We start from the raw sequence: 12,250 nt of genomic DNA, 5'->3' as shown, positions 1-12,250 counted from the left end.
TTACTAACTACCTAATATATGCATAATCAGGTATAAATCCTAGTGGCAAAACTCACTGGGTTTTAAATAAAACAGAACTGTATCTGAAACAGGTTTTCTCTATTTAAAACCAGCTAATAATCTGAACTAGTGATTTAACTTATCTTATGTTTAGTTTTTCCATCTATAACATTGGTATATGAATAATATCCATGTTGCTGGGTCGTTAGGTGCTTGTGGAGTTTATGGCATGTGAAGTGTTAATATGGTATCTAGCAAGTCGAATAAGCACTCATTAAATTTAGCTCTGACTATAGGGTACATTCAATGAATAGTTCATACTTGATTCAGCTTTACTAAGGGGGTGATTTTTCTCACAGGGAACATTTGACAATTACTGGAGACATTTTTGGTTGCCATAACTTAGAGGAAGGGTGTGTGCTACTGGCACCTACTGAATAAATGCCAGAGATGGTGCTAATCATCATGCAGTACACAGGACAGCACTCCACAACAAAGGGTTATCTAGGCCCAAATTTCAATCATAAAGAGGTTAAGAAACTAAGCTAAAAAATGGGTAATATTCATCTCTCACCAGCTTATCACAAGACAATCGTATTTACAAACCCTTCAAAAAGGGAGAGAAAGTGAGGATAGAACGTTACATTCATTGAAAATAAAATTTATGCATCATACCTCTAAAACAATGATAATAAAATAACACACACATACTAGATAAACCTGGATAAAAGATTTCCCTCAAATCTTAGCATGCAAAATTATCTTTGGCTTAAAACAAAAGGACATCTATTTTGGGCAAACAGCACAGTGGAAGAATGGAGCAGAATATTCACTTCATGAGTGACCATTTATCTCAGAGGAGAGAAGCCACTAAGGGAAGGCGGATACAGGTTACACATATTTTTACACAAAATTATTTGACTAGTATATGATCAGTAGAAAAGAAGTTGTTTTAATTCATTGCCGTTTGTGATGTCATTTCTCACTTTTCTGTAGCAGATTAATAATAATCATAGACGGTCCTTTTCAGAAATCCAGGTCTTTAACAGTAACTCTTAAAAGTGCCCAGAAGAAAGATTAGCGCTTCTATGAGGCAACCAACATTGACTGAATTTAAGGCTCATGTTTGACTTGATAAAATTTGCCTAAAATACATAGATTAGCTCATTGGAGTTAGCATGTCCCAAAACATCTTTACATCTTTGCAAGAAAATAGTTATAAAGTAACCCAGCTAAAGGAATACTTTTCTTACTTGGTATAAACATTATAGAAGTGTTTGTTGTTGTTGTTGTTGTTTTTGTTGTTGTTTTTGAGACAGAGTCTCACACTGTGGCCCTGGATGGAGTGCAATGGTGTGATCTTGGCTCATTGCAACCTCTGATTTGTGGGTTCACGCGATTCTCCTGCCTCAGCCTCCAGAGTAGCTGGGATTACAGGCGCACACCACCACACCCAGCTAATTATTTGTATTTTGTGTAGTAGAGATGGGATTTCACTATGTTGGCCAGACTGGTCTCGAGATCCTGACCTGGTGATCCGCTTGCCTCGACCTCCCAAAGTGCTGGGTTTAAAAGCATGAGCCACTGCACCTGACCAGAAGTTTTTTTTTTTTTTTTTTTTTTTTTTTTTAATGAAGGAATGGAATTTTTACTTATAGATGGATACAAGCTTTGGCATGATGTTTCTAGCATTTTTTTCTTGAATGATTGTATGTATGCTGCTCTAGATGTGTCTCAAATAGAAGAAAAAAATGAGAAACCTGAGAAAGGTATACTAAGTGTAATTATTTGCATTATTTCGAGAACATGTGCTAAGGGCAATCAAGAGACTTCTTGGGACATTTAAAATATGAGTTCGTTTATAAAATTTCTATGTATGTACAGCTTCTAGGAAAGCTACAAATAGTTGCATAATGTGAGGAATAACTTTGTTTATGCATTCATTATTTCCAGTAACTCTTGAATTATTACCAGCTGTGTGTCAGGCACTGTGCTGAGTGTCAAGGATACAATGGATGTGAAAAACAAGCTCTTACCCTTAAGCAGTTTACCTTGTAGACTGAAATAGAGTCCAAAACATATACTGATTTATTAAATATTTACAATTTAAATTAAGTCTATAAAGAAAATAATAGTATACTTCTTGGCTCCTTACGAATAGTAAACGTATTGACTCCTTCTTTTATATTTTGGTGCATCAAATGTAGAATTTCTAGATGGCCCATGTGTGTATTTACAATGGCTAGCCAGTCAAATCCAGAACACATATTAGAAAAAACAATCCACCTTAAAATTATTGACACTTTTTTATTACTTTAAATGTTTAATTTCACTTGAGAAATTTATATATGTGTATGTAAGATGCTGAATCATTTAAACAGTGTTCCCATCTTTTCTATTTCAGGGTTTTTGGAGCTGCCATACTTCTTACCTCTACCCTGAATATGCTAATTCCATCAGCAGCCAGAGTGCATTATGGATGTGTCATCTTTGTTAGAATACTGCAGGGACTTGTTGAGGTATGTAACTTCAGGGTGAAGTCGTTTTAAGATTGGCATGTAGTTGAGAACCACCAGTTTATGTTTGTCTTTATCTGTAAATAAATATATTGTATTAGGTTGTATCTAAATAGAGTTAAAATAAAAAATGAAACGCTGAAAATGTTAGGCAATCAGATATTTTGTCCATAAATGATATGAAGCTATGAATGTCACTACTTACCTCCTTCTCTCTAGAATTGAGTGGGATTAAAGAAATATTTTAATGCCTATTTGACTTAAAAAACAGGGACTTTTGTTAATGTGTCATGATAAGAATTTTAGAGTTTGTCCTTTGCTGGTGATAACCACGAATTAATATCTTGGGAGTTTTATGCTAAGTAAGTTCCTGATGACCTTGAATCATGATATGAGTTTTCACTTAAATATTTCATTGGATACATTTTTGGGTCAGCTAATTCTAATGATCAAAACTTGCTCCATCAGTCTGCAGACTATGAAAGAATTCTACTTAAAAACTCAAGTTTGGCTTACCAATTTCCCTTTCTTTTTCCATGGAGTATAATGGAAATAGATAAATAATGTAAACTATTAAGGCACATAAAAGCAAAACAAAATAAAACGAAACAAACAAACAAAAAAAAAAACAAACCCTTTCTCATACTATACAGCCATAAAAGGAAATGAGATCATGTCCTTTGCAGAGACACAGGTGGAGGTGGAAGCCATTAGCGTCAGCAAACTAATGTAGGAACAGAAAACCAAACACTGCATGTTCTCACTTGTAAGTGGGAGCTGAACAATGAGAACACATGGACGCAGGGAAGGGAACGACACAAACTGCAGCCTATCGGGGAAGGGCAGGGTAGGGAGAGCATTAGGGAAAAGAGCTAATGAATGCTGGGCTTAATACCTAGATGATGGGTTGCTAGGTCCAGTAAACCACCATGACACACATTTACCTATGTAACAAACCTGCACATCCTGCACATGTACCCCCGAACTTAAAAAAAATAATAATAAAACCCAAAAACCCCTCTCTCCCTCCAAAAGTATATATATATAAAAAAGGATAGATTCAAAACAATAGGAAAAAACTAACTATTTTAAGGTCTTAAAGGTTAGACACTGCTTTCAGGAAGTGTGAGCTCCAAGGATTTAAACTTCACCTTTCTCTGTATAGATATTTTATATTTGGGAGTTACTGAATTTAATGCCCTACAAAATGATCTCCTGAATTTTTTCAAACTGTTCAGAATTGCAGATAAATTGATTAATATACAGTCTTTTCTTTTACCTTAATCAGAAAAAAAAAAAAATTGAGGTGGAAAGAAGTCTGAAGGCCAGGGAGGATTTGAACAAAATACTAAAAAGACTCTTGTTGCTAAATGGTGATGGTAATGTGTATCTTCCTCCATCACAGGGTGTTACCTACCCAGCATGTCATGGGATATGGAGCAAATGGGCCCCACCTCTAGAGAGGAGTAGACTGGCAACCACTTCTTTCTGTGGTGAGTACTGTGTGCAGATGCAGCTGTGGTGGGTAAAAGTTTAGGAACAACTTGAATAAGAATTGACAATTTGGTAAACTCACCTGTAAAACCATCTGGGTTTTGTGTGCACATCTGTGAGTGGTAAGGTTTTTAACCACCATTTCCATTTCTTTAGTTTTATTGTTTTGCTTAAATCTTCTATTTATTCTTGTGTTTGTATTTTTCTAGGAATTGATCCATTTCATCTAGGATTTCAAATATATTCATGAGTGGTTTTTATAATACTCTTATACTGCAGTACATTTTTCTGAGAACCTCAGAGTTTTCTTTTTATTCTACCTAGACACAAAAATGTAAAAATACAAATTTTAAACACGTTTACAGAGATAAAAACATAATTAGACTACGTATTTATTTTTATGAATAAATATTAAATTTACTTTGAATTCTGCTTGGGGTTAAAATCTAACAGTTTCTCAGAATTTTTATTTGATACAGCTATATGTTTGAATTACAGTGAATAAAATGCCTATAGAAAATAACTATTATAATTTAAATTAATTAAATTAATATGATTTTTAAGTGTTCTCCTAAGCACTGTTGCTATAATTTCCCATTCATTAGAACTTTTATTTTTGGGATCATAACTGACCTTACTACTATTTTGGGAAGTAGAATTAATGAACATGTATTAAAGCTTCAATCCCAGCTTTTAAAGTGTAGCGCTCTTTCTGGTAATCTGAAGCTACTTTTTGTTCATTGTTAACTTTTAAAACATTTTAAGACAATCAGTATAATTTAAGGTCTTTTATGCCCGCAGAATGCATGTTTTACTCTTTCTACCAGAGCAGTAAGGCAAGAAAGCAATTCCATTTCCAAATCAGATATAAGAACTACTGTAAATAATCCTAATAATAGGAAATTAAGGCTGCTGTGATTTTACTGTATTTTTAAGCCGTAAGATTAGCAGTATTATTGCCTATAGAGGTTGAATTTGCCTGTATTTGGGTCTAAATCCCAGGGCACAAATATTGCCATTTCTACCTATATGTCTAAGACCTTTTTTTTTTTTTTTAATAACCCACTATGTAAAATTCAAAGGGATGTAAATCAGGTGGTATTCACTAGAAAAGCTAATGAATGCTACCTATTATTGTGAGAATTGTCAGCATGTTTTAAACTGTTTTATGGGATAGCAAAGAAAACAAATTTGTCATGGTGGAAAAACATGATAACTTACCTTGATGATACCTTCTGGCCATGCATTGAGAACTGAAGCAATATGCCCTCAATCATGGATTCTAATAAAGAGACCTCTGGCAGAAAAAAAAATTAAAATGAAGTCAGAAAAAACTACACAAACCTGAAACTGCATGAATTTGCTACAAGAAGATACATGCTTGAGGTGGCAAGAATAGATTTCAGGTGTCTGGTTAGTATTGGCACACTCTGTCCCAAGTTCAGCACACAGACATGCAGGACACATACCAGTCAGCATGGCTCCATTATTATTTTTAAATATCTGTCGTGTCTTGGGTAGGAGGTAGGTGGTATCCACTTGTGTAATCCCGTGTTTCTGTGTACGTATGTATACATTTATATGTTTGTTGGTGGTGGGAATTTGTCTGGGTGTGAGTCCCATATACCTGAGTGTGCAAGTGTCTTTGTGAATAAACCAAGGGATGTGAGATTTCACTCACTTTTCTCCCATTCTTCCTTACACTTTAGGTTCCTATGCCGGCGCTGTGATTGCAATGCCTTTAGCTGGCATTCTTGTGCAGTACACTGGCTGGTCTTCAGTGTTTTATGTCTATGGTATGTTATATTTCTATGCAATAGCGTTAAATGAAATGTGCATAGGCTAAAAGAAAAGTGGTTGCAGACAATGAGATCAATCACTAAATTCATTTCTATGTTTACTTACTTATTTTCTTCTCTTAAGAATCCTTTCCTTGTATTCTGAGAGGATTAGAAAACACTTCATCTCTGTTATTTTTCTTAGATTGCTATTTCTTGTTTTAAAAAGCAACCACATCGCTGACAGGAACTTTGTCATTTAGTAAATCTATGTCCTTTATTATGAAAAAATATTAAATTATCTCTTGATTAAAAGCTGATGAAGAGGAAAGAGTTAGGCAGCACCCACCTCTCTTTGCTATTGCCTTCTTGGTCATTTTCCTGATTCTGCCTCTTCAAGATTGAATGGGGGAAGATAGCTGAAAGGGGATGGTGGTGCTGATGCGACTATTCAATTCCTTGATGAAATATCAGCAGTTAGCTGCTGTAGCAGCATATCTCAGTCCTCATTTCCCCAGAATTAAAGGGAATTAAGCCTCCATGTTGAAATAAAATATGTAATCCTAAATCTAAAACACTCTTGATATTCACCTTGTAACTATTTCAAAATATCCCTACAGTCTTTCTTTTTAAGAGGCATTTTTTAATAATGGTAAAGGAAAAATAAAGGAAAGCTGGATCTCAACTGATATTGTCAGTGATTAATATCATCTTTGGACATTGCCAAGAGAATCTGAAATATTAATGAAGTCATGTGGTAGAACAGTATCTGGCTGATTCTAAATTTGCCCTGATTCATTCCCATTTTGAAATGTTCTCATCAGAACAAATTATTAGGCTTGTAGAATGTTATTAAATGTCACTTATCATAGGGACACTTTTTGTGGTTCAAAAGCCATGGATGGGTTTTGGATCCATGAATGCCCTAAATTGCAAGCCATATATGTACTTGTGAACTTTTTTTTTCCTTAGGGAGATTTTTTTAAATCAGATTTTAATTTATACCATTCATTAGATTTTCAAAGGAGTGCATAATTCAACAAAGTTTAAAAGCACTTGTTTCATAGGATGTATTGCACAAGTTGATATGGCTATCCATTAAATACTTTGTTTTGTGCCTTAATCTATTACTTAATTGAAGATATGTGACCTTAAAGTAAGAATACAAATTTAAACAAGGCACTCATAGACAACCAATATCATTATTTCAAGTTATATCTCATTTGATATTTATCATTGAATGATACAAAATGTAAACAGATAATCTGAAAATGTCATATCATAGTGCTTGCTTATGCTTACTTGCTGTGTGTAACAATAACTTGGTCTGGAGTCACACATTCAGTTGTCATATTTTAAAGATTAAAGAGGTAAGATCAGTATAGTGATGTTAAGTTAAAAAGGATAATACATATAAAGTAATTAGCAGCATATCTGGCACTTTAGGTGAATTCCATTAGTGGTAATGATAATTCTTATAAAATTACAGTATCTCTCATTTTTTGAGTGCTCATTTTGTGCCATCCACTGTGCTTGTTGATTTATACATTACCTCCTTTGACTTTTCTACAATTCCATAAAAATGAATTATTATCTCATTTTGTAGTGGAAGTTTAGAGAGATTCAGTTACTGATTGGATCATATAGCGAATGAGTGACACAGTCAGGATTTGAATCTGGGAGTTATATTCTGTAAACACTATATTATACTGAATTTTTAAGCACTATCTGAACCTAAATCATGTTTACTTCAATGTTGAGTAATTAGAAGGGACACAGCTCATCAGAAGTTATGTATGGTGTTAAGGAACACTTCTTAGAGATCGGATAGGCCAAAGAAAAAGTGTTGTAGGGATCAGGAGCATTTAGATTGTTACCCAAGGGACAAAGAGAACAGTGTGAAGGAAAAAAATGAAATGGTCAACTGCTGGGAAACTAGAATAAATCACTTGAAATTCTTGCTACTATTAATGCTTACAGATTTATATTGCACAAAAAGGACATGTTTTAATGGTAAGAAGAGGATGAAAAAGGATTTACAGTTTAGGGCCTTGGAATTTATAACTTTCACCTGCCCAAAGAAGGATCAATAGGCAATACTATGTGGTGAAAATAATATGGCATACAGTCACAAAAAGTGTTGTTACCACATTAAGTACAGAGGCCCACTTTTTATGTAATGTAGGCACTCATGCTAAAATAATCTAGATTTTATTTAATAGTCTGTTTGCCAGATCTGGAAGTGCTAACAGGAGAGGGAAATGAGCAATTCTTTTCTCTGAAAATGAAACCACTTTTGTATATTCTAGGCAGGCAATAAAGAAAAGGATTCACCCCCAGAATAATTCTTTGAGGACAGGAATTTTGTTTTGTTCATTATATTTCTCGCACTTAACCAGAGTGCCTAGAATGCTAACTGCTAAGTACTGTCGGATGAATGAATACCTTCCAAACTACACCGTTATAATAATTATTTATGGCTTACTGTATATCAGTGCTATTTCATAGAGACAAGGAGATAAAACCACAGGCCTGACCTTTAAGAAGTTTGAAGCATAATGGCAAAAGAGAAGAAAAGATGGCTAACGTCAGTTGGAGAAACATAAGCTTGAATTCTTCTTTCTAATAGAATGTGTTTGTCATGAGATGATTGCAGTTTTATTCCAGCATATCACTGTTAAATGGAAGTATTTGTGATAGATTTGACTTTCTCCTTCTGAACTGTTGCTTGCAGGAAGCTTTGGAATGGTCTGGTACATGTTTTGGCTTTTGGTGTCTTATGAAAGTCCTGCAAAGCATCCTACTATTACAGATGAAGAACGTAGGTACATAGAAGAAAGCATTGGAGAGAGTGCAAATCTTTTAGGTGCAATGGAAGTAAGAACTTTATTATGGTGTATATTCCTATCTTATTCCCATCTCGCCCCCATTGACCAACCAAACTATCTCACAAGTTCTTCTTCAGCAAAACTAATTTGGTATCAGTCATAACTTATTTTTTTTTGGTCCATCCATATTCTCTGACTTAGGAATAATAGCTGTTTCCTCCATCTGTCATTTTTTTTTCCTTTATCCTTTCTTAAGCATTTAAAAATGTACACTGGGTTATAACTGTAACGGCAAACCTAAACAATATTTTTAAACAGTTCAATATGGTCTATAATTTAAACAAATACAATAAATAGTTGTCCATTTTAAATTTTAAAAATCCAAATCAGTCATGAAAAGGGCAATTTTTGGTTTATTGAATACAGTAGTGCCCCTGGATCCTCAACAGATCTATTCCAAGACCCCCCGGGTTGCTTAAAACTGTGACTAGTACCGAACCCTACATAAAACGTTTTTCCTATACATACATATCTACGATAAAATTTAATGTGTAAATTGGGTAAGTGATTGACCACAGTGACTAATATTAAAATAGAAGAATTATAACAATATACTGTAAGGAAACTTAAGTTAACTGTGCCCCCCGCTTCCCATAAAATCTTATTGTACTGTGCAAGTAGTAACTGAAACTTCAGAAAGTGAAACCACGGTTAAGGGAGGACTGCTATGTTCTAAATGTAGGTTTAATACATGCGTATTTATGTCATCTGTGGTTTAGGAGATACTGAAGCATTAGAACACCAATAATAGATAGCTGATATAAAATAATTATAACAATTTAATTATTTTTTTGATAAAATATCATTATCTTTCAGGATTATTATTATGAATATCAAGCATCATAAAGGCAATGTTGTGAAGCCCTTTTTTCCTGATGATTTGATTCCTTCTGATTTACTTAAAAAGAGAAAACATAGTTCTATTTCAATAATGCAAATGTTGTATTCTATGTAACATTGATATATTGTACATAGTAATTAATACAAAAGCCCCCCGATATTATATTTTAAAAAGAAGGCTGGGCATGGTGGCTCACACCTGCAATCCCAGCACTTTGGGAGGCCGAGGTGGGTGGATTGCCTGAGGTCAGGAGTTCGAGACCAGTCTGGCCCACATGATGAAACCCCGTCTCTACTAAAACTACAAAAATATTACCCAGGCCTGGTGGCGTGAGCCTGTAATCCCAGCCACTCGGAAGGCTAAGGCAGGGGAATTGCTTGAACCAGGGAGGTGGAGGTTGCAGTGAGCTGAAATCACACCACTGCACTCCAGCCTGGGGGACAGAGCGAGACTCAGTCTAAAAAATAAAAAAAACAAAAACAAAAAAAACCCCACAAAAATACACTGTTGAGTAAAAGTAGTGTATTTAGACATATTGAAGCATTTGGTGATCTGATCAATGATAGTTTCCTTATGCTAAGAGCTGGAAGATGTCATACACTAATTGAAGAATCAATGCCCTTTACATATTATGCATTTGTTCTTTTAAAACAAACACCTCTCCCTCCCTATTCTAGGTGTGGTTGATTCTAGCTCAGATTCTCTACTTCATTTGTTAGAGAATGCCTGTCTTTGATGTCTCATCTTAGGTTAAAAAAAAAAAAAGTCTATCACCCATTATTGCTGAGCCAAATTGGCCTTTAATGAATAAGAAAAATCCCATATCATATATAATTCAGAAGTTGAACTTCAATGGTTTAGACAAATCTTTACTGTGTAGTTGTTCCATGAGTTAGCCTGGCATTAGAACTTTCCCCTTTGTGTTTCCTTCTGTAAATAGACTAATAATTTCTTATGGTGGCTACTCAGAAACAAGAGGTGATATGGGAGTGGGTGGAAGATTGGTAGTATGCACTGGTGCCCACTAGTTGCAGTTATTTTGAGCAGAAGGTAATGGAGATTGGTTTCTGGCAAGTTTTGAGTTTAGCCTCAATTTCTAGCCCCAAAATAATGTGATCAGCCTATATCTATATCCTATTAATTCATTATGTTCTTTTATTTACCAGTTCTTGAGAGGTCATATGTCTAGATTAGAAATAAATTTAAAAAATAATCAGAAATTCTGTCTAGGTAAAAACTAATTCCTACAAATGACCCCAGAAAGAACAGCAGGAGAATGAAAAAACAGCACAGATAATCTTCAGCTCCCCGCTTCCTATACCTCACTGCTTTTCTAAACACAATATTTTACTTCTTACTGATGTTTCATATGTTCCTGTAGCTTGAAAGTAAATTTTAAAATGAGATTTTGTGGGAATATAACTTGTATTCTAGTTTGAACTTTTATCTTGTGAACAAATTTAATATACAGCAAAGGAGAAAGAATACTGACAGGAATATCATATACTCACCACATAGGTGCAACAATTACCATCTTGCTTATTTATTTCACTTTTGTTTTGATGAACCATTTCAAAGTAAATAAAACGTCAAACTACTTTATCCATAAAAACTTCATGTGTATCTCTAGAAAAATAATATTCTCCTTCACAATGTCAGTACTACTATCACACCTAACATAATTAAAAACAATTCTGTATCATCATTTAACACCTACATCATATTCAAATTTCTAATGCTGTCTACATTCTAATATCTAACCTGTATTCAAATTTATTTTTAGCTATTTGTTTTGAATCTGAATCTGATTAAGAATCACACATTGCAACTGATGGCAATGTCTTTTAAATCTATTTTTCTCTAAAAATAGATTTAAATATAGCATATGTACAGAAAAAAATCACAAATAGTAAACAATCAGCTTGCTTAATTTGTATAAACCAAACATAAACAGCCAGTTCAATAAATAGAACATCATCAGAATACCATAATCTTCCCTTTAATCCCCCAACAATTTTTTAAGGTATAAGATGAGATATTTTTCTCTTGCTTTTGATGAAGTGCTTTATGATGTAAAGAATAAAGTTCTTAGGAAAGATGATCCTGGTATGAATGAAAGGATCTTTGCCCAGCAGGGAAAAGTTCTTTTACTTCTAATAATATTCTGGAGTCATTTCTTATGCTAACATAATACCATAATGCAGACATTTCTGTCTTCTGACATTTTTATTATCTGTGAAATGAATGTACTCATCTGGAATTATTTTCTTAGAACATATTGATTTCTTTTTAAAAACTGTACTTTTTGAACCTATTTATGATGCTGCCACCAAAATTTTTTATCCAAAGCCACAATATTCATTACATATTATTAGGACAGATTTTTGTTTTTGTTTTTGTTTTTGTTTTTTGTCTTTCATATATCTATGATCACCACATCATAACTTCCTACTGTGTTGCATTTAAAGTGATCTTTAAATGGCTTAATTACAGCCACAACCAATACTAGCAATTATGATGTTTTACATTCAGGAATAATTGTTAAATCCGCGTGAAAGATATTTGCCTCCTCTTTCAGTCATTTAGTTAGGTCAAGGATCCCAAGTTAGCTTTTAACAAAGTTATTTTAGGCCACTGTTTCCACACCAAACAGTATTTTGGTGTTCAAAATAAAGTACTTGAGAAATAATCGGGAAATATGAGAGATATTTTAATGTCTAAAAATATTACTCT

At 34.0% G+C, this 12,250-nt stretch overlaps 1 protein-coding gene across 1 annotated transcript in view; it reads left to right on the top strand.

The window, feature by feature from the left end:
* Positions 1-12,250, top strand: part of SLC17A6 (solute carrier family 17 member 6) — a 42,321-nt gene that overhangs the window by 19,779 nt on the left and 10,292 nt on the right. The window contains exons 4-7 of the mRNA XM_050755396.1: positions 2,405-2,519; positions 3,922-4,009; positions 5,720-5,806; positions 8,523-8,665. Coding sequence (XP_050611353.1) covers positions 2,405-2,519; positions 3,922-4,009; positions 5,720-5,806; positions 8,523-8,665 — 433 coding nt within the window. The remainder of the gene's footprint in view (positions 1-2,404; positions 2,520-3,921; positions 4,010-5,719; positions 5,807-8,522; positions 8,666-12,250) is intronic.

This window comes from Macaca thibetana, chromosome 14 (genome assembly GCF_024542745.1).
Source record: "Macaca thibetana thibetana isolate TM-01 chromosome 14, ASM2454274v1, whole genome shotgun sequence".
NCBI lineage: Eukaryota > Metazoa > Chordata > Mammalia > Primates > Cercopithecidae > Macaca > Macaca thibetana.
The sequence above is the reverse complement of the archived record's forward strand: the minus strand, read 5'-3'. Positions and strand labels throughout refer to the sequence as shown.